This window comes from Filicampus tigris, chromosome 5 (assembly GCF_054856515.1).
Source record: "Filicampus tigris isolate MCC_2025a chromosome 5, RoL_Ftig_1.0, whole genome shotgun sequence".
NCBI classification, from domain to species: Eukaryota; Metazoa; Chordata; class Actinopteri; order Syngnathiformes; family Syngnathidae; genus Filicampus; species Filicampus tigris.
In genome coordinates, this window is record NC_141221.1 from 7961608 (window position 1) to 7982846 (window position 21239).

A 21239-nucleotide genomic window follows, 5' to 3' on the forward strand; every position below is an offset into this window, starting at 1 on the left:
TCTCGCACTTTATCTGCACTCCTGTCTGCAGTACAATATTTGAACGTGTCTCCATGCAGCGCATATGGCACGGCAGATGACGTCACCGCCCTTGCATGGTCACGGAGATAGGGCAGGCTTTATTCGAGCAGCAGGATCACTTCTCACACGCTGTGCAGGTTCGCCTACAACACAACGTCACATGCAGGGGACTCTGGCGGCACAGAACCTGCCCCTGCATACTTTGCACGTCACCGCCACCAACAGAGGAGAGGGGATTGCAAGCACGTTTGACATTTTTGGTGCACCGCGAACACGCAGATAGGGGAGGACGGGGAGGACGACGAGGCCGTGCAGAAAGGCGGAATCCTAATCATGCCTGCCGTGCTTCTGCAGCCCTGAAGGCAACATGAAGCGCAAGAGCGAAAGGAGGCGAGCAGAGTCCAGGAGGAAGAAGTGCTGCGCAGTCCAGCACGGCTCAGAGGCGGAGCTAAACTCGGATATTTACATTGAGATTTCAGGTAAGGGTGGTCGCACGATGAACCCGGTTAACTTTGAACCGAGTTGGCACATCGCAGCGTGGACACAAAATGGCCCATTTCGACGTGCTGTGATTTTTGTTTTCCTCTAATGTGGCGATACCGTCCATTTCGTTGCCGTTAAGGCATTGTGCGTTTTGTTAAGTGGGGTTTGACTACACCGTCGCAAACACCCCAAAATGTTGTTCATCCATAGCTGTTTTGCCTATAGTGGTGGTGTACTCTTCGAATGAGTGACGTTACAACTAAATGTTCGTACACTGACGTCCTTCATCCGTTTTGACCACAGACCTCTCGTGTACCTAGACATCGCATCAGCAGCCGTCCTTCCCCGTGGTCACCATATTGGATGTGGAAAGTGCTCGTGAGCGAAGCCTCCCTTTGCTGTTTGGAGACGTGACATCCATTTTTCACTCAGAATCTATGGGATTAAGATGAAACAATTATTTCTGATTGCACTGGTAGTGTAGTGGTATATTCTGCAGCCTTTCATGCAGACTGCATTGACTTGATTCCCAGTCAGAGTGCCCCAATATGTAGCCATTGTTGGTCCCAAACTCAGAAATATATAATAAATAGGGGGGAGTGTATCTGATGTAAAAAGTGAGTCCCCAAAAATCATACATCATGTGCCTTGCTGTGGCAAACCCCGATGGACAAGTTGAAACATTATGTTCTTCTGATTGTATTTGTCCTACGACAGTCATTTGCACCCATTTACCTTTTTTATGGTAGAATGTCTGAGCAGTGAGCACACATCTACAAATAACAAATTTGCCAAAGTTGATGTATTTGGAGTTTTTAACACTACAATCACTTAAAATTAAACAACATTTTCATGTAAGGCAGGGCCTCGCCTGGCACTGGTATCGTGCTCTTGCCAGGACAAGTGCTTCTCGTAGTCATTAAGTAATTTAAGATGCTCCGTTTGCCCGCTAGAAGTTAGAAAGTATAAAACTTCCAGCTGTGACTGCCACGCTCGCCAGCTCTTTATGTTCTGTTCACATTACCCACAATAATGACAACAATGACCTTCACCTTGCATTAAAAATGTTTTATTTTTCTTGCTATCACATTGTTGAACAGTGTAGAATTGATTGAAACAGAATTAAAAGCTTTGAAAACAAATGTTTCAATTATGGACAAAATTGGAATAGCCAACTCCAGAGAATTTGTTGCCTCCAGTCATGCAGCTCACCGTGTCACTGTACTGATTGTTGCTAGTTGTCTCCAGAGATAGCTGTTATTTCTAGTTAAATTGAAATAAATCACTGAAAACAAAATGATTTATCAAAATCAATTACAGTAATTGTGACTGTCAATGCCATTTATCTAGAAAGCCCACGTCACACATTTCAGTGCCTTGTTTATTATAGGCACAGATGACATGTTTCATACTAACAATCAATTATCTTTGCAATAGCAGTTTTACATACATTAGTTGAGATAAACACTCATGAATTTGGCAAAATACATGTCAGTGTTGTGCTTTCTTCGACCTTATTTTTGAAGTAAACATTTACAGTCATCAGAATAATAGTGATGCATGTTGTGGGTTTTTTTTATGCCAGCATCTCAGATATACTAATGCGTGTATGAATGGCTGAATGAGAGGCATTCATTTAGTGGACTCTATAGTTTGTCCCGATATTAAGTTCAGGCAAGCAACTTAGTTAGGTATGGAACAGATTGGCAAGTCTAATATGGTGGATACGCAAGACGTATGCAACAATGGTCTTGGCTACAACGCTTGGTAGAAGGAGTCGCCCGAGTGGCTGTGATTGGGCGAGAACACCACCCAGCAACCGCCTTGTTAACGTTCCTTCAGCCTATCGCGTGTCACAACAGGAGAACTTTAAACTAAAATGGGAGGGATTGATGGCCGATTCCTCGAATGGCGTCAAGCATTGAATCTCTGCCGACCAATGGCCTTTCGCCGTGACCTAGAGGCGGAGCCAGGGGCGAGCTCACTTTTTGCATAGTGCGCACTTAATTCACAGACGAAACTCACCCATCGTGTTCATCTTCAGACGACTTTTGACAACGTCAACGTTTGACTTTTAGCACTTTTAACAACAACGCGGGAATTTTGTTGCACGATTGTTCTGTTTTTGTTTTATTTTACAAGTGACTTTCACGTGAGTATGTGCACGTTCTTGTGAGGGGAAATCAGATTGGCGATGTTCAAAACAGCTCAGGTCAACATGACCGCGGACGATGTGTCGTCACGATGCGTTGAGCTTCTCAAGGGTAAGATTGCAGAAAAAAAAGAAATCTAATTTAAGAAAGTGGAGACTGCAGACTTGAGTGAGTGTGCAGGGCAAAGTAACTCGTGTCTTCGTGTGCGCTTTACAGAGCAATTGTATTTCGCCATCCTTCAACAAAAGATCAAAAGCACAACAGAACGACACTGCTTCTGCATAGATGAAGAGCTGGCATATGAGAAGTAAGTCAACAGTTTCATCCTATTGAACCTTTACCCAGTGCTTTACCTACTAAATGTACTTCAACAGTACTAAAGGTCATTTTAACGAAAGGGCATTCAAGTTCACATCGATTTGGCGATATAACACTAGAAAATCTATGATTTGTTTGGGCGGTGCAGTTTTTTTTTTTTTTTTTTTTTTTTTTTGCATACTCGCTGTTCACTATTCACAACTTCAATTTTCACCTGCAATCTATTCCCACCTACAAGTATTTGCTGAAAAAGTTGTGTCGGTTGTTTTTGTTCTCTTTTTGAATTTGCCCTAAGATACCACCAAAGCCCAGTGTAAATTGGAATTGCTGTCAAGGAAGTAATGTTCATCTTGACTAGGAGATTTGTTGTTGATGTTAGGGAGGAGCTCAGTTTAGCTTGGGTTGTTAGTGGAAGTTATGGAGTCTTCACCGCATTAGCTTTTACTGACAAAATAAAATATAATAAGCCAATTGTTTTAAAGCATAATTTAAGGTGAGTTAAAAATGATATTACACTGTTATGCGATCCAAAGTTGTGGTGTGTTTACACTTTTAACTAATATTCATCCATCCATTTCCAACCCAAACATATTTTTTTCAAGAATATGTTGCCAGCAGGCCCACTACTTGAAACACGGCATTGGGATTAATATTGTGTTTGTGGAATATGAGTTGCTTCAGAAAAAAGGTCGGCCGTGATTGGTTGTTACCTGAGCCCTGAGCAGTTGTGATGTTATTTTCAGTCGGCAGAAGTGACAAAATGGTCGCCCCCAGCGATGGCTGAAAACGGGTAGATTGACTCTTATTCCACAAACGCAATATTTATCGGAATGCCTTGTTTCAACTAGTGGGCTAGCATAGAACATATTCTTGAAAAAAATATGGTTTGGGTAGACTTCCTCTTTAAGTTATCTTTGTCTGATCTTTGACTGAACGTTTTTTTTTTTTTGATGTTCTTGAACATTAGTTTGGAAACTAGGCAAAAAAAAATCTGAATTTCTGGAGGGGGCAAATATTTCCATGGCGCTGTAACCATATCACCGCCAACGGTCACGATTCTCACCCCCAGACACTGTCATAATAATACACTGACTGGCGAGATGCAGCTTGGTGCCACAGGGCATCCAGACTGCCGGTAAACACAAAGAAGAATGAGTTGTAGTGATAGAAGAAGAGAGGCCAACTAACTACTATTGTTCCTTTTCATTTACGAATCACAGAGTCAGCGGCTCAGCCCACTGAGCCCAGGGATTTGTGATCGTGAATATTCAACGAAATCACTAATTTACAATTGTCGATCCGACCATTTTTCCGAGCAGATTGGGGAGAGAGAAGAAAAAAAAAAGCACGCAGGATCATCTTTCAGAGACATCCAATTATTGGGTCTTTGAGATCTTTTAATCGAAAGGAGGAAGAAATGCTGAAATTCAGCACAATTATCTGTATGTGTGCACCCCACCTAAGACAGGATATGAGTGAAGGAAAAGTACATGAGTGTGTCTCGCAAGCTTTTATCGAAATGATCGCTGTCATTCTGTTGCTTTTAATCTTGTTCCCTTGCAGCTTCTACGCAGACTTTGGCCCCCTCAACCTGGCCATGTTTTATCGCTTCTCTTGCAAGCTGACAAAGAAGCTCAAGGTAATTAGGACACTTGAGAGACACAACTACTGCAAGTGGTCTCTTAAGTGTGTAGAGTGGAACCTCTCGGGTCCAACAGTTTTTCCCCATAACAAATGATGGAAAGAGAAATAATCCGATACTGGATCCAACTGCAGTATATAACCTTTTAAACTTTTATCTATTAGTATTAAAAAGTGTTAAGTCGTGCTAAATTTGAACATAACCCAAGTTCCTTGTTACACACAAGTAATGTGAGTGTAAATTGCTGTTTGTCTACAAATAGCCTGCGATTGCAAAAGCTCACCTGTGACCCTAATGAAGACCACCGTGATAGAAAATGGATGGCTGTACAATTTCAGTGGTGTCCAACTTGACGTTCCAATGTATTGTATCACAGTATCTTGTGTCTGTGAAGTATAGAATTGCTATTACAGTAATTAGTAATTAGTAGTAATTGCTATTTATCATGTACTATAGTTAGTCTGCAGCTTTTACTTTACTCTCATGTATCTTCCATGACATGAGACCCACCACATCAACATCCTTTCATTAAGTTCAATTTGCTCCACATCTGTTCAAACAAAGCTGCAACGCTAAAAAGAACCATGGTCGCTTAGAAGGGCTTGTATGTCATGTCAATCGTACAATTAAAATGTCCCTGTCAGGTAAACAGATGGCCTCATATGTCACTTAATGTCTCTGCACAGTCCATTACACTTTCAAAGAAGAAGATTGTATTTTACACCTGTGGTGACCAGAAAAAACAAGCCAACGCTGCCTACCTGATTGGCTCGTATGCAGTGAGTAGGAACTGCATATATATTTATTGTATAATAGCTATTCTACTATTTAATTTATGGATATGTTTGTGTGTGTAGGTAATGTACCTTAACATGATGCCAGAGGAGGCCTACAGTGTGTTGGTGTCAAAGAACCGCACATACATTCCATTCAGGTAAGACCGTTGGATTCAATTTGTTCCGTATCTGACCTATTAATGTTGTAATAAGTCCTGCGATATTTGTTGCTTTAATTTAGCTTTTTTTTTTCTAAAATTGGATAAAAAGTTAAATTTTGATGTTTTTATTCATCTGTCCAATTAGAGAACGATGAAATAAGGAATTTTACTTATAAATGTAATGTTTATGTATAGTACCGTAATAAATAACTGGTTCAGTAATTATAACTGCATCAATGATGAATAGCATTTAAAAATGACCAATATGTTGATTATTTTATCAAAATAAATGATTTTTCCATACACTTTTTTTTCTTTTTTAATAACCTCACTACTAATGATCTGGGCCACCTGTCCAGTTTAAAAATCACCATGGGGTTAACATGAGAGAAATGATATCCGTGTTATAAAGTAGTAGAAGTTGACATCTCTTTAAAAATTGCGTTTCTTAGAGATGCCTCCTTTGGAACCTGCATGTACAATCTAAACATCCTGGACTGCCTGCGTGCTGTCCACAAGGTAAGTCTCTACACCGCCCATAATTGCCGAGTCATGTTGCCTGTTATGAAATTATCCTCTGGCAGGCCCTGCAGTACGGCTGGCTTGACTTCTCCGACTTCGACGTGGAGGAATACGAGCACTACGAGAGGGCAGAAAATGGAGATTTGAACTGGATCATTCCGGGAAAGTTCCTCGCATTTAGCGGGCCTCATCCCAAAAGCAAAATAGAAAACGGCAAGTTTAGTCCAGTGCATGATGTTTCTCAAACGGTTAAGTCTCGCACCTTTCACTCATGTCTCTTGTTTTCTAAATTCAGGCTACCCTCTGCATGCTCCTGAGGCCTACATTCCTTACTTTAGGAAACACAACATCACCAGTGTCATCCGGCTCAACAAAAAGATGTATGACGCCAGGCGATTCACCGACTCTGGCTTTGAACATCATGACCTCTTTTTTGTGGACGGGAGCACACCCAATGACGCCATTGTCAGAAAGTTCCTCAATATCTGTGAGAACGCAGAGGGAGCCATTGCTGTCCACTGCAAAGGTACGTAACCACAACCGAGACTGAATAAGCGACGGTGAATGAAACTAAGTCTTCTCCGCAACTCTATGGGTTTATTTCAGCTGGTCTGGGGCGAACCGGAACTTTGATTGGCTGTTACATGATGAAGCATTACTGCATGACAGCGGCGGAGGTCATTGCTTGGATTCGAATCTGCCGCCCGGGGTCCATCATCGGTCCTCAACAGAACTTTGTTGAAGAGTAGGTGCATAAGTGGAATGATATAATATACTTGTTGTGGGGGAAAAATCTCTGTACAGGAAAAAAAAAAAAAACATCACTCTTTTATAAGCAAGCACTGGCTTTTTGTTGTTGTTTGCCAAATGTGGGGGTGGGGAGGTTCAGAATATCCGAATTTTTGAATGACAGAAATTTGTGGCTTTGAGGTTGGCTAAAGAAAAAAAAATCATTCTTGGAGCCAACAACATCAAACAATTCTTTTAAATATCTTCCTTCTCCCATTTTGTTGGTGCATAATCATTGCTACCCATCACTGTTTTTCCGCATCATTAAACGACTTTCCTCAATTACCCAACAGTGATTTTTTTTTTTTTTAAATAAGGTAGTCTGTGTGAATGTTCTAAAATCCTGTTTCAGTGGAAAGTGTTGAAGAGCTCAATATTATGCTGCAACCGAGTACCGGTAGTTGTGCCATTTTAGCGGTCTGCATGGATGTAGCACGATTTCCCATAGCTGACATGTTGCCCTTCCTTAGACAGCAAGGTAGATGGTGCTAAATCAGTAGGACCTCTGCTGGTTGCAGCCAAGGTCTGCACTCTGTTCTAATCTTAATAGAGAATGTGTTGCGACGTTTTCTTTCAGGAAGCAGAACAGTCTATGGGCAGAGGGAGGTGTCTTCCGGGAGAAGATGCTAAACGAAAGGAAGAATGGTAAACTGGCTGTGACCAGAATCCTCTCTGGAGTTGATGACATAACCATTAACGGCAGCAACAAGAACAGGACATCCAAGAAAGGAGAGATGGAAATGGTACGTTTGTATAAATAATTTTTAAAATTAATATTTTTTATTTTTTTTGACCGTTTTTCGTTTCTTTTTTTTTTTTTTGCTGGCAAATCCACAGTATAATGACAACGAGGACCGGAATGGCCTGACACAGGGTGACAAACTGCGAGCCCTAAAGAGCAAAAGGCAGGCCAGATCCTCAAGCTCATTATCGTAAGTACTAAGATAGACCTCCACTTTTGAGTGCCACTTCAATCAATGTAAATGTGATTATTTTCCATTCAAAAATGTGATTTTCCCTCCGGAGAGAGCGATGTTGTTGTCACGTTTTATAATTTAATTGGACAAGCATTGTGAACACAATATTTATTAGGTTTAGGGCATGCTGTCTTATAATACTGCTGCTACTTGATGAGCTAGGTGACCCTGTAGTATTCTTGCAATAGACCTTATCTGCTTCTTTGGAGTAAATAGCATATAGTCCAGGAGGAATGTACACCACTCTATAATCTATTAGTCGTGATTGATTATATGTCAGGAAAGGGTGGAGTTAAATATGAAGAGAGAGTGACTTGGGAAGGTATTTGTGTTGTTCAGTCAGACAAGCACAGCTGTGTGGAAAGTAGGAGGCCAAATGAATATGTCGCTTTTTTTAGTCTCTGGGGATATTTGCTCATGCAGTCAATAGGAGGCTAGGGAATGTAAATAACTCATTTTGAAAAGAAACTGCGTCAGAGTTGAGCTAGTAATTGTCTTTACTGTGTTACGTTGATTTGAGATTTGAGCCTTGTGGTTGGCTGGCAAGCAGGGTGTACCCCACCTCTCACCAAAAGTCAGCTGGGATTGGCTCCAGTTCATCCATCATCATAATGAGGACAAGTATTATAGAAAATGTATGAATGAATTGGGATTATGTTCTAGGTAATCATGCATGACAAGGTGCAATTACAATTCTTCACATACTCTGCTGAGAGTTGCTGTAGCCAACCAAAACGCCAAAGACAGAAAATAATTGACAATATCGCTGCATCATAGCAATCCTCAGATAACAAACACACGAGTGGCTGTTTGAGGAGAAGTCAACCCAAACATATTTTTTTCCAGAATATGTTCTATGCAGGCCCACTAGTTGAAATACGAAAGAAATCAGACTGTGTGATTGCGTTCCTCAGCATACACATTAGGGGTGTAACGGCACACGTGGGTGTATTAATTCGTTTCGGTATGGCATGTTCGGTCCAGTCCACTTGCGTTCGGTTCGGTCCACTTGCTAGCGCGAGCTTACGCACGGGAGCTATTGACTGTTGCATGCGGGAGAGGAGAGTGGCGGCACAACAGTGAAAGCCAAAAAACAGCCAGAGCTCGAAGGTTCCCCGTACACTGCGGTTTCCTGTTTGGGAACATTCTGGCAGTCCTGTTAAAATCGCCGATGGGGAAAGGTACGTGGTTAAGTCCGAAAGTTGTGTGCCAACATGGGCGGCAGGTAGCACGTCTAACATGCACGGCATCATCCGACTGTGAATGTTTCTTCAAAAATGTCAAACTTAAATAGCGAGATGTATAATATTGTAGCGTCTTCCAGGAACACGCCGTCAGACGTGGTTTATTTGTCACGTTTTTATTCGCCTAAGTACAACTGCTTGCGCTTTTCTTTCTCCGCTACTCCACTCGCTTGCCGTACGATGCATTCATGAACCTTGGAAACATCACAACTCAGTAACACACAAATCTGACCACAACACAGAAAATCCAGTTCGTTACAATATGCTGTTGAACATTCAAAGATTTCAATGCCTAAAAAGTGTAAACAATTTCATAAAGACTTTTTAAAGTTACTGTATTTTTTTCATTATAAAAATAGTTTTAATATAGTTAGCAATCATTGTAACTGTTATTGTATGTAATTTTTTTCATCACAAAAAGTGTATGTATCAGCTTGGCTTTAACTTGAATACTTCGGTGTGTCATAGGCTGTGGCTGCTGAGTGTTTAAAGATTTCAGTGTCTTAATAATTTACAAAATTAAGAGTTCTTTATTGTTGGTGTATTTTTTATTCTGGTGTAATTTCTTAGAATATCAGCCGAATGGTTCGCTTTTATTTATTCTTTCCCAAAAAAGTACAGTTTACTTGTCATCTTTTCAAAATGAACATATTCAAAAAAAAAAAAAAAAAATCTTTTCTTTTTTTTGTACCGAAAATATACCGAACAGAAACGTGATTTAGCATACTGTTACACCCCTAATACACATGCACGCAACAGAATAGTATGGTCAGTGCCCCAAAATATAATGCTCTGTGATTGACTCCAGCATCTAACTGAGTCAACACGGGATTTATGGAAAAGCAAAGAATGGACAATGAATTAGACTCTTTCTTGCAATATAACTTATGGCTGGATCTGATTTTGGCCATCATTACCTGTAAATCCAGCGAGGTTGACTGGCGACTGCCAATCTTCCCATGTGGGTTTGTTGTCCCTCTGCCAGGCAGGTGGTAGTGCTCTGCTGCAGCCTCACTGGCGCGCTCTGGTCAGTGTGTTGCCTGTCGTTTAAAAAAATAGCTGAGGGAGAGTGGTGGTGTGGACAGGAATGAAATGGATGTGAGGTTTGATGGAGGTAAGAGCATGTCACTTCCCATTTTAAAAGCTATAGCAGATAATGTTCCTGTTGAAATGGATGGCTGATTTAATTTTATTTCTTTTGGCTTTGCTGCGACATGGATATGCAATAAGTACAGTTACTCTTGCTTCTCATGGACTCGCTGTTCTGCTGAATTTGCTAATAGCTATCCATTATTCTGCAGCATAATAGACTTAAATGTTTGGTGCTCTGATTCCATTAATTAAAGCTCCTGGTGAAGATGACCTATTAGTAAAGGTAGCATCCCCCCTACCACCGCTCTTTTAGAAAAGGCTTATTCAATCATCTCAGATGTTGAAATACGATTTCACCTGATCCTCACTTTACCATAGTGGATTCTAAATCCCCTTATCTACGAAGGAGTATTAAAGCCACAAACACTGTTGGTCAATTAATTTATTTTTTTTGTCCCGCCAATTTGTGTCGGTTGGTGGAGCTGTTTTTTGAGAGGAAAAAAAAATTCTGACTTTCCCATGGGCGTTGCTCAGCGAGTTTTGGGGGATCGTGTCCATGCACCCCTGAAATCAATGCATATTTACCATGCACACACTTGCAACAATTGGTCAGTTTTCTGGCTTTTCCGGCCCCCCAAAAAGTCGTAAATTTGGCAATTCCAAAAGGGTCGTCGAACAGCTGCTGCTTAGGCTCAAAATATGATGAGAATGCACAATTATTCGTGGAAAGAATTACAAAAAATTATATACAAGGCTGTTTTTGTGTGTGTGTGAGGTAAGTTGTAATATCAAATGTTTTTTTCTCATAACTTAACGCATTTTCAATGAGGCCCTAATACTCCTTTTGTACACATGAGCATCAGACAATCAGTTTTGTGCTGGGATCAAATTACCTCCCAAGAGAACAGTGAGGCAGGGTGGGGATTTTCTTGCGCTTTTGGCCCAGTGGTTTATCAGCGTTGCTATCCAACCATCTAACCCTCAGCTGAGCCCTCACCATCTGGCTTCACGGTTTAACACTGAAAAGCATGTCATATTTCACTGCAAACAATGTCAAAGCACCTTTTCTGCCTTCTTTTTTTTTTTTCCACCTCCATGCATGGCAACGGGCACGACATCCTCGGACATGCACGCTCATACACACCTCGTAGATGTCTTCAATATCTGTGTGTCTAATGTTCACTAAATGTTGGGCAGAGTTCACACGGCTTTACACTGCCTGTTTTGTTTGTCAAACTGAGACTGGATCGGTAGAAGCATAACATTGGATCTTGGTTACTATTGATATCTGCGTTCACTGGACACTTCATTAGGTATACCTTCACAATCAAAATGCTGTATTTCTGATACTTGATCTCAATATCTTGCGGAAGTGTACCTAATGTGGTCAGTGAGTGTAAAGAGTACATGTCTACTTTGTGGTATATTTTGCCCTTTGCCGTATTTTATTAGTATGTATATTAGATTACAGTATTGCCATACTAAAGCAGATGCTACAAAGGGTAAAATAAGTACATTTTTCTGTGATTGACTCAATGTCTTTTTTGTTGTTCTTTTACAGTACTGTATAAAAATAGACAAATAATGCAGCAGATTTTATATAGTGCTTTTCTGGACACTCAAAGACGCTTTACAATGGATACATTATTCATGCGCTCACACATTCACGCTCTGGTGGTGGTAAACTACGTATGTAGCCACAGCTGGCCTGGGGCAGGCTGATGGAAGCGTGGCTGCCAGTGTGCGCCTAGAACAAATACTGTACACTTTTAATCATTTCAGGATTTATTTACGTAATTAAATCACTATATATATAAAATCAGCTCATTTGGCCGGATACTGGTGAAGCTAACCTAACAAAAAAAAAGGTATCTTGGCAGGAGCCTCTTTTCTTTTTGATGATTATGCTGTTAAGACACATCTAAAGAGACTCGCAATTGTTTTATTGATCCAGTCCCATTGTAAAAGCAGAGCATTGTAGACCTTGTGTTCCGCCCAGTCGTCTCTTGTCTCTCCTTCCTTTTTTTTTTTATTATTCCCTCCCTTTTTTTTTTTGGTTTGCTCTTGATGGATTTGTCCTCCTTCTAGATGGCTGGTAGCCATGCTGCTCTCCTCCCTGTGTAGCCTTGCCCTGTGGTGGATTGTGTATGGCTTCCCTTCTTCCATCCTGCATTTCTGTATAGACGGGTTAGGATTTCTATGAGTTCCACCGGCCAGTGAACCCCTCAAAAAATGTGTGATGCCCCCCCATTCTGGATCAATCACTGAGAATGCTGTAAGTGAGCCCCCTCTTTAACTCCCGAGCCAGATCAGACGTAATTATAGGAAAAATTATTACATCGCCTTGTTTTCTTCGATTTCTTGTTCATTTTTATGCCTGGAATCTATCTTCTGGCTGCAATGCTATAGCTATTGATGTAAGAAGTGAAGTGATTTAGTTATCAAAATCATGGAAAATGGCTACATATAAAATCTTAAATTCTTATGTGCTATTTTGTTATCGTTATTTGCCCAAACAGGTACTTCAATTGAATATTGAGAGAGCCTCCAGTCTGTTTTCAGTGCACAGCAAGATTTTTTTTTTTTTTTCAATCTTTTGTTTTAATAGCTCCAACCATTACTTTTGAAACCTCATGCCTGTCGTTGTTGATTTAGAGTACCCCATCCTCAAGTGGTTGATTCACTTGCGGGGTTGATGACAATTGTTAATTACTGTAGCTTAAAGTAAAGGGCTGTCTAGCGCCACATTGCATTTACCCTACTAGTATTTTGCTTGCTAATCTCACCCTGCTCTAATGAGTGCAAAATAAATCTGAAGTCAGCCTACATAGCCTTGGCCACCTCTCCAGTCATGTCAATTGTGTGTTTTCACAGGCAAGAAGAGAATAAAATACACACAAGGTCAGCATCACAGTCTCTCAAGTAAGCTTTGCTTTGTACAATATATCCCCATCACACACCCACCGACTTAAAACATGGTAGCAATGACCCATATTCTCTGCAGCAGGGCCGTCCTTCAGGCCAGCGTACAGAGCTGTAAGACTGGCGTCAACTCAATGGCTTTATCAGACCAGTCTGACACCAGGAAGAGGACCAGAACCTCACTACCCACTAGTGGAGTAGCATGCAGGTAGGAGGCCAGCGTGGCGGTTAGGCGGTAGTACTATAAAGGCACGTATCTACCAATTAGTACACTTTGGTTCGGTTCAGTATGGTATGCAGTTTTTCCCCCAATCAGGATATTGGCTTCAGCATTTCTCTTGCCTTAAGTCAGCTGGGATATGTTAAAGTAATTCAGAAATCAAAAGGGGGGGGGGGGTGAGACAGGGTGGTGGTCCTCTCATTTATGACCGAGTTCCATTCCTACAGCTACAACATAACCTTCTGTGGTCTCATTGACCGATATTATTGCAGTAATAGTCGTTACAGTAACTATCTGTATGAAAAACACTAAGATCAAAAGTATATAAGCAATAACATGAAAAATTTTTAATTGGGCAGAACACAAGTGTACGTGGCCACATTTTCTTAGGCCACTATGTAAGTGAATTGCGCACAGTCAATAACCTCAAAACAGCACGACAAAGCAACCGTAACCGAAAACATAGATTATAGGGCAGCAAATTGCGCTCCATACCATACTGAACCAAACTGTAGCATCATGAATGTGTCGTGTCAATGCCTAATATGTGGTGAACAAGGCAACCCGGAGGCCATAGCCACTCATGAAGCACAACCTAAAGACGTCCCCTCTCTCTGCCAGCTCCCTATGTCGCAACCCACTGGTCGGCTCCCTAGGCAACTTGCATGTAGTGGCCAGCGACGGGGAACCAGTGTGTTGTGAGCCATGTGGTGGCCTTAGAGATGCGGCCAACACGTGCACTCCCGTCAACTTAAACATGGCGCACTTGCAGGCAAGCTCCCCTCAAACTCACATGAAGACTTACTGACTGAGACACGCAAACACAACACATTTCTCTTGGACAAGCTCTCTCTAACAATAGTCAGGGCTCTAGACCACGACCAATTTGGACAGCCTAATTTCGCAATGGTAGGACTAAAATAAAATAAGAGGTTGCACCGGTGCGACCAGCCTTTTCCGGGGGTGGGGGAAGAAGTCTCCGCGTCTTTGAAAGCCTGTGATTCAGCTACTACACACATTAGGCCCATTGTGGCCTGAACCAATCAGAGAACGCGAAGGGCGTGGCCACCTATTCTTAACCAACTGGAACTAAAATTCATTGCCCTAAAATAATCTGTAGTGATTTAAGTTTTTTTTTTTTTTTTTTTTTTAGGGGGGTGATGACTTTTACACTGATTGGCACACCTACTTTTGGATCCACAATATTTATCAGAATGCCTCGTTTCAACTAGTGGGCCTGCATAGAACATATTCTTGAAAAAAATGTTTAGGTTGACTTCCCCCTTTAAGCATATGTTTATTGAAAAGAAAAATTTCAAATTTGAGGTTTTTTTTTTTTTTTTTTTTTTTTTTTAATAACTACAGGTTATAAAATTTGAACAAAAAGTTCAGGGAGCATTCAGGGTCATCAGCGTGTCTTTAAGTTGAATATGAAATATGAAAACTGAAACAATAGCTCCATATAGTTTTCTACAGTAAATTGAGTCCTCCAAAATGTCCAAATGACAAATGTTAATCTTTCACATATCTTTTTGATTTCAACAGTTTTAAATTGATTATTGGCCATCAGATTAAAAAAAATTTAAAAAGCAGATGTCTATTTGTCAAAATGCCGAATATCAGCGCCAATGATCGGTCTATCCCTACTATGTTCTATGCTGGCCCACTAGTCCAAACTCTGTATTCTGATTAATATTGCGTTTGTGGAATATGAATAAAACAGCAAAATCCACACATTCATTCACCAATCAATATTACCTAAAAAGACGAGTAGCATCCATCCATTATCTGATCTGCTTATCCTCATGATTCACAATTTTGTTTAAAAAAATAAGAATTAAAAAAAAAATGAACCTGTAAAACTGCAGTGCTGAATGTGATGCAGTCAAAAGATTGGGTGCACCAGTGCAAAAAAAAAAACAATCAAATAGTTTAGAGCCCTGCTAGCTGTAAATGGGTTTTGGCAGCAGTTGGATGATTGGATTAATTTGAAATTTTAGACAGTGTTGAGTCTCCTCATTATGTTACTTAAATGTACTTCATACTGGGCTGCTGCCACTTACAACCCAACGTAACATAACAGAAATGATCTTTCCTGCTAAGTATCCAAGCCTCTCTGCACTTCCTTTCAATGGCACTTGCTTGCATGTCCTCCAAAGACAAGAGTTGTTTGGAGTATGACTGGCTATAGCTTCCCTGGTTCCTTCCCTTGCCCGTTACTGTCACTACTCTCCACCATCCTGTTCCTGCTCTTATGTGGCATTCATCTCCATTTCTCTGCCTCTTTTCTGTTTCACACACAACAGACCCGCTGCCTCCAGAGGACGTAAAGCCCGCCATGCTTTGCAATCTGAACGATTTTCTAAACTGTGGTATCTATCTCCTACTCGCTATCTTTTGTTTACATGCTTTTCAAGTCTTTGCAACATGAAACAGACAATTCGATTTCAATTCAAGTGTTTTACTCCTTTTTTCTTCTGTTCTTCACAGTCACTCCATACCTAAAGCAAGAGCTCCTTTACTCCGGTGAGCCTGTGGATGTGGAAACCCTGAAGACTGACTTATTTTAACTCATTCACTGCCATTGGCGTATTAATTTGTCTTTTCACAGTCCAGCCATTCAATGCCAGGAATTTTTTTTCCTTTTTCTTCAAATTTGTCAAACGTTAGGGTAAGAGGGTCTGAATATGTCTGGCAGTGAATGAGTTAAAACATTTTACAACCAGCTGGGTACGGCAAGATTCTAAAAATACATGGTATTCTCTTTTAAAGTTAATTGTTTTTATATTCAACTCGTTGTCCTAATCATTTAATGATTGTTAATCCTCAATGGCAGACTGAAAATCCAGATACGATTTTTTTTTTTAAGTATCTTGCTCAATATCATGCACTCCCATCTTATCTCAATACTATTATGCACTTATGAGATGGTCAGTTAAATTTCATGACTGTAAATATTTCCCTACTTTGAAAATGTGTAAATATTTTGTACTGTTTTAATCAAAACCACCCTAATGGGACATATCCAATATGAATACTGATTTGAAGCATAAATTGTATAATCACTTTTTAAGTAAAAGAATAACCCTGCTTTCCCTTTTCATTTATGTACCTGCACAAACATTTTATACAATAAAAAGGGACTTTCAGATCATCTGCGCATGCATGAGAAGTTAAAAATCCGCAAACAAAAAAAATGATCATTGACATTTTCTATGCTAGTGCAATTGTATGCCTCACTGTTCACCTAAAACCTTGCAGGCATGGTTGAGAAACATGGGATCAGCCCGACAGTTTTCTAGTCACTGTCACCTTTTAAAATCAATGTGTTTCCACATTGTGTTAAAAATGTTAAATTGGTGACCAAGTTAATTAATCTTAATGGGTTAAGATGAAAACCTCTCAATTGATGCAGGCTCTTTAATATGATGAATAATGCATCGAAAAAAATGATGATACAGGCTGTGCATGTTTAAAATACCATGGTCCAGATTAGATTTTCGCAATTTTTGAATACAGTTTAGTAGCCCAAAAATTCACCTTACCCCTAATACACTACAGAGCCCAAGATCTGCAAGTCGCTTATTGTATAAACTGCTGTTCAGTCAGATTGACATTGCTTTGCCGATACAATGTTTTGGAGGGGGGTGGGCAAAATATAACGTAGAGTGAGAAACACTTTACATATACAAAAACAAAAACTAACTCCAGTTATATTTGCCAAAGTCTTTATATGCTCAGTGCCATCGGTGAATGGGAACAAAAACCCAGAGGAATAAAACACCAAACCTTGAGAACAGCAGAACCATGAAAACTGTTTTTTCTGGTCAGTGTTTTAAAGTGTAATCCATTTCCCCACACCAGCTACATGAAGGCTGAACTTGGTCAACCGCCTCCTGATAATGCTGGGAAGTCTTCTGGGTTGTCGGGGTCAGGAGCCTCTTCACCCACCTGTGCGCAAGCAGCACTGCAATTAGCCAGCGGTTGACAAAGGCAAACTGATATTTGTTGACACAAAGTGAGGAAGGAGGGCATTAATGCTTACCTTCTCCGATGTGGGTTTGGCTCCCTCCTGGTGGCTGAACAGAACACTGCGAGCACCCCTGCCTCTACCCCCTCGAGACGGGCGTCCCAGACTACCAAAGTTGATGTCCAGAAGGGAGGTGATGTCATTCACAGACCGGCGGAGGAAATTACCTTCATCCTCCATTTCCTCCACATGCTCCTTGAGATGCTGAAGATCGGATTGTAATGGCCAATTAAAACGCCCACCCACCGTTCTTTAACTCCTGGGTATTACGGTCCAAATTGATTAACGACGCCTGTTAAACTAAAGGTTTTAGGCGTCATTAAGAGTTGGAGAACAATTTAGTTGATCTGATCTATCAAGTACAGATGTGCATGGCAAGGGGCCAGTAACCATTTCAACATTGAGAGATGGGATCTTTTAGTGTATTTTGTCTAGTTTAGCAGTGTATACCGAGGCTGATGCAAACTAGGGTTGTTTGGCCATGTAGTGTCTGTCTGAATGTTTGCATACACACCTCGACGCGTTTAGACTGGTGGATGACTTTGGCCTTCGATGGAATCGTGTTGTCTGCTTTGCGGATATTGAACTCTGCCTTCGAACGACTAACCTCCTGCAAGGCCTTCCATTCATCTAGAGTCATCTCCATAGCAACCTGAACCACCATTTCTCCATCCTCCTCAGGCATTGCACTAGTGGAAAAAAAATTACAAGAGACTTTCATACTGTGGGGGTTAAAACCCTTTTTACAATATATACATATACACATATACATAAATATATATACACACACAGCTTTGATCTGACAAGACCATGATATTTGCTTTTGGTACTCACATGTTCTGTTTCTCTTCTACTGGTGCTTGAGGCTCCTCGGAATGTTCCTGAGCGTCAGGTGCCACATCCATTAACTCGCTTCAAGAACAAAAACAAGCCTTGTAACTTCAAAAAAAATTGACAAAATGACAATGTTGTGGACAGAGACACACCTTGTCGGTTCTTCCACACAACCCCAGTTCCAGGGACCTCGGCCGCCCCTTTTCTCATCAGGTGAGATCCCGCTACAGTCAGTGGCAACAATGAAAGCGCTCTTAAAAACCTCCCTGAGTGTGTGTGTGTGTGTGGGGGGGGGGGGGGGAACTTACATTCCATTGTGTCGATCATATTCTCTTTTCCCCCTCAGAACAAAGTTATCAGAGTTCCTTGTGTATCCTCCTCTTCCTCCTCTCCCACCCCTGCCACCCCCTCGGCTCCTGGGGTCAGGATCCCGATCGCTGGAAGGCCTTTAACAAAATTAGGTCTTGTTACTTTACAATAGCGCAGTGATCAAGTACAGTTCAGTTGTTTTCAACTTTTAAATTCATACATTTGTATTCAATGTGCAAGAACTGATTTTAAGGTCAAATTCTTATGTACATTTTAATTGAATCATTTAAGTAGTTTAATTCTTCTATATTTAAGCAGAGTATTAATATCCAAAATGCAGAAGCTTAAAATATACATATGGAGATAATCAAAATATTAAAAATACTTTAGGACACTTCCACCTACTTTATTGTAATGTTGGTCATGACAGTACTTGGAGAGCTAAGTATTTTTGTCAGTGGTATTTGGTGTGAAAGATTGCACACAATTGCTGAATAATTCATAACAAATCTAAAGATTTGGAAACGTACGTACTTAGGGACAGAGAATTCCTGTGGGTATACAGCTGGATTTGCCCTACGCTCCCCATAGATAGCCATCTTTGAGCCTCTTTTTGCCTCTGCTCTGTCATCCCTTCTGGCGCGGGCTGGCTGCTTGCAAGCTAGGAAGTGAAAGTGGTTCATTACTACAGACAGTGAATGGCTTCAACTCACTAGTCATCTTCCATCTCTTTTTGTGACAAATCATATCAAATTGCCTTGAACAACAAACTCAGCTCACTTACCATTACAAAATATGGTATGGATGCAATTTCCACAGAAGAGGCGGTATAAACATGGTCAATACACACGCCAGACACACTCAAAGATTGATTTTAAATGTATTTTTTGTTAAAATATCCGACAATGAAACTGAGGGGCAATTTTGTTTATACAATGAGGTGGTGATTACATAGACACATTTATATGGTTTTCACAGTTGTAATGGCTCATACCTATGACCTATAACATAACTAAATCACCGTTTTCTTCCTCCACTGGCGACAACAAAGGCCTGTGATGTAAATGGGGGGCCATTTAGAGGGGCATATTAAAAACATTTGTCACAGCCAACAATGCTAATTTAAAAAGGGAAAATAACCACTTCCCACTTCCCCCATGAGTGCAACCACCACAACTACTGATAAATCGCTTTAAATAATTGTTCTACCTATGGAAAGACAAGAAACTATTCACAACTAAAATAGTTACATTTCTCCTCGATTTTAGGGGCAAAAATGGTTTGTACAATTCTCTGTTACATGGCAAGGCCCAATTTCAATCAAGTAACTGCTTTAAACAGTGTCAGTTTACTGTAGATTGCTCATTTGGGTTGAATGTGACCATGAGATTCTGCTGCTGCTCAGTGCTGGGGTGGATCAATTCTAGTGGGATGCAGGCTGCAGGCCACCACAAAATCCTGAAAATAGAAATTAACTACTTGCTTATCTTGAACAGAAAGCAACAATGTAGTCGTTTTCAACATAACTATAAATAGATACCAGGACTATATAATTGCCTAATGGATTCATTTTAACATCTATCCATCATCCGAACCGCTTATCCTCACAAGGATCTTTAATAAAATTAAGGTTGAAGAACAGAAGTAGCACTGGAATCATTTTATTTATCCGTACATGGCTCTCAGAGGACGTTTGAACACCTCTGATGTAGGGGCTTGTTTGTATCTAAACAACGGTGGCCTTCAAAGCCTGCCAGTATTCACCAGCAGCAGCTGACGAAGCAGACTTCCAGTCTAGAAATTAGTTTGTTCAGTGGCACAATGCGGGCATGGCATTGTTTACAATATGTACCTGTATCAGGTTCTGGAAACGCCATTTTCATGATGGGCATACGTCTGTCCTTTTGGGATTCCTTCTGGCCAGGTTTCTTCTGCTTGGCCTTTTTTTCGTCTTCCTCCTTCTTCCTCTTTCTCTCCTTCTCCCTCTCCACCTCGCTTATTAAATCCAATGGGTCCCGGTCGTCGTCGGGAAGATTCCCGAACCTGTTGGCCACAACGCAGCCGTAGGCGTCCGGCAGCATCTTAATCTGGAGCGGAAGCGATGTAGAACAATTAAAAAGGAATATATATACAGTGTATGTGTAGTGTGTATATATATATCGTTTATATACGATATATATATATATATATATATATATATATATATATATATATCGTATATAAACGCTTACTATTAACACTATTTTTTAAAACAACTATACAAATCACCATTTTCTTCCTCCACTGGCGACAACAGAACACCAGCCGACGCTCAAGTCTCAATTGAAGTTGGAACAAAGACCCAGCAAGTTCCATCCACTTTTATAAATATTTTGCACGTGCGTGTGCATACACAGCCACGCCCCCTGACGAATATCCGTGGCGCTGATTTGGATGACGTCAGCGGTCACAGGCAGTTCTCGTGCTGCATTCGAGGAAAGTGGAAAATCGGACTCTTCATACGGTCGACCAAGGTCCGAGTTGCGAATTCGGGGGAGGACTCTGACTTCACCGACCGCAACTTAGTAGATTCTCGTTTGCATTGCCGACATAAAATTACTTAGAACAGTGATGGGGAACTGGCGGTCTTTATTTATTTATGTAAAGAAAAATCTGTGAATATGCAAATCTGCGGGTGCCAAACTGCGAATACCGTATAACGGGGTCGACTGTAGTTTATGGTTGTAATTCGACCAGTCACCACTAG

General features: G+C 40.8%; 2 protein-coding genes across 12 annotated transcripts; one reads left to right on the forward strand and one right to left on the reverse strand.

The window, feature by feature from the left end:
• Positions 1 to 80: 80 nt before the first annotated feature.
• On the forward strand, positions 81 to 17119 carry cdc14b (cell division cycle 14B). Of its 11 annotated transcripts, none has more exons than XR_015086772.1 (17): positions 336 to 500; positions 2874 to 2964; positions 4539 to 4614; positions 5304 to 5396; positions 5475 to 5551; positions 6007 to 6073; positions 6139 to 6289; positions 6372 to 6602; positions 6683 to 6821; positions 7443 to 7608; positions 7703 to 7797; positions 10072 to 10200; positions 10322 to 11344; positions 13053 to 13100; positions 13183 to 13308; positions 15627 to 15692; positions 15811 to 17119. XR_015086772.1 is itself a non-coding variant. In XM_086030361.1 (16 exons), the coding sequence occupies exons 2-16, from the start codon at positions 2699 to 2701 to the stop codon at positions 15823 to 15825; spliced, it is 1596 nt and encodes a 531-aa protein (XP_085886487.1). In that variant the 5' UTR covers positions 82 to 500; positions 808 to 2698; the 3' UTR covers positions 15826 to 17119. The 11 variants fall into 11 exon arrangements, 8 of the variants coding, with proteins under 8 accessions (XP_085886485.1, XP_085886487.1, XP_085886488.1 ...); XR_015086773.1 differs by having other exon boundaries at positions 13186 to 13308; XM_086030361.1 differs by lacking the exons at positions 10072 to 10200; positions 10322 to 11344; positions 15627 to 15692 and adding exons at positions 808 to 2768; positions 13942 to 14092 and having other exon boundaries at positions 82 to 500.
• Positions 17032 to 20923, reverse strand: LOC147147111 (intracellular hyaluronan-binding protein 4-like). Its single transcript, XM_086030364.1, has 9 exons — positions 20762 to 20923; positions 20346 to 20580; positions 19028 to 19154; positions 18493 to 18630; positions 18337 to 18408; positions 18185 to 18262; positions 17865 to 18039; positions 17366 to 17554; positions 17032 to 17271 (listed from the first exon to the last, which is right to left on the reverse strand). Exons 1-9 carry the CDS (start codon positions 20846 to 20848, stop codon positions 17206 to 17208), a joined length of 1167 nt encoding a protein of 388 aa, XP_085886490.1. The 5' UTR covers positions 20849 to 20923; the 3' UTR covers positions 17032 to 17205.
• Positions 20924 to 21239: the final 316 nt, after the last annotated feature.

Excerpts from the sequence above, each read along its gene's own strand:
- cdc14b (XM_086030359.1), top strand. The coding sequence starts at position 389 with ATGAAGCGCAAGAGCGAAAGGAGGCGAGCAGAGTCCAGGAGGAAGAAG. Across the intron at positions 4,615-5,303 it reads AGCTGACAAAGAAGCTCAAG|TCCATTACACTTTCAAAGAA; the intron begins GTAATTAGGACA and ends GTCTCTGCACAG. Across the intron at positions 6,822-7,442 it reads CAACAGAACTTTGTTGAAGA|GAAGCAGAACAGTCTATGGG; the intron begins GTAGGTGCATAA and ends GTTTTCTTTCAG.
- LOC147147111 (XM_086030364.1), bottom strand. The coding sequence starts at position 20,848 with ATGGAACTTGCTGGGTCTTTGTTCCAACTTCAATTGAGACTTGAGCGT. Across the intron at positions 18,409-18,492 it reads TATGATCGACACAATGGAAT|CGGGATCTCACCTGATGAGA; the intron begins GTAAGTTCCCCC and ends CACTGACTGTAG. Across the intron at positions 18,263-18,336 it reads TGTGTGGAAGAACCGACAAG|CGAGTTAATGGATGTGGCAC; the intron begins GTGTGTCTCTGT and ends TTGTTCTTGAAG.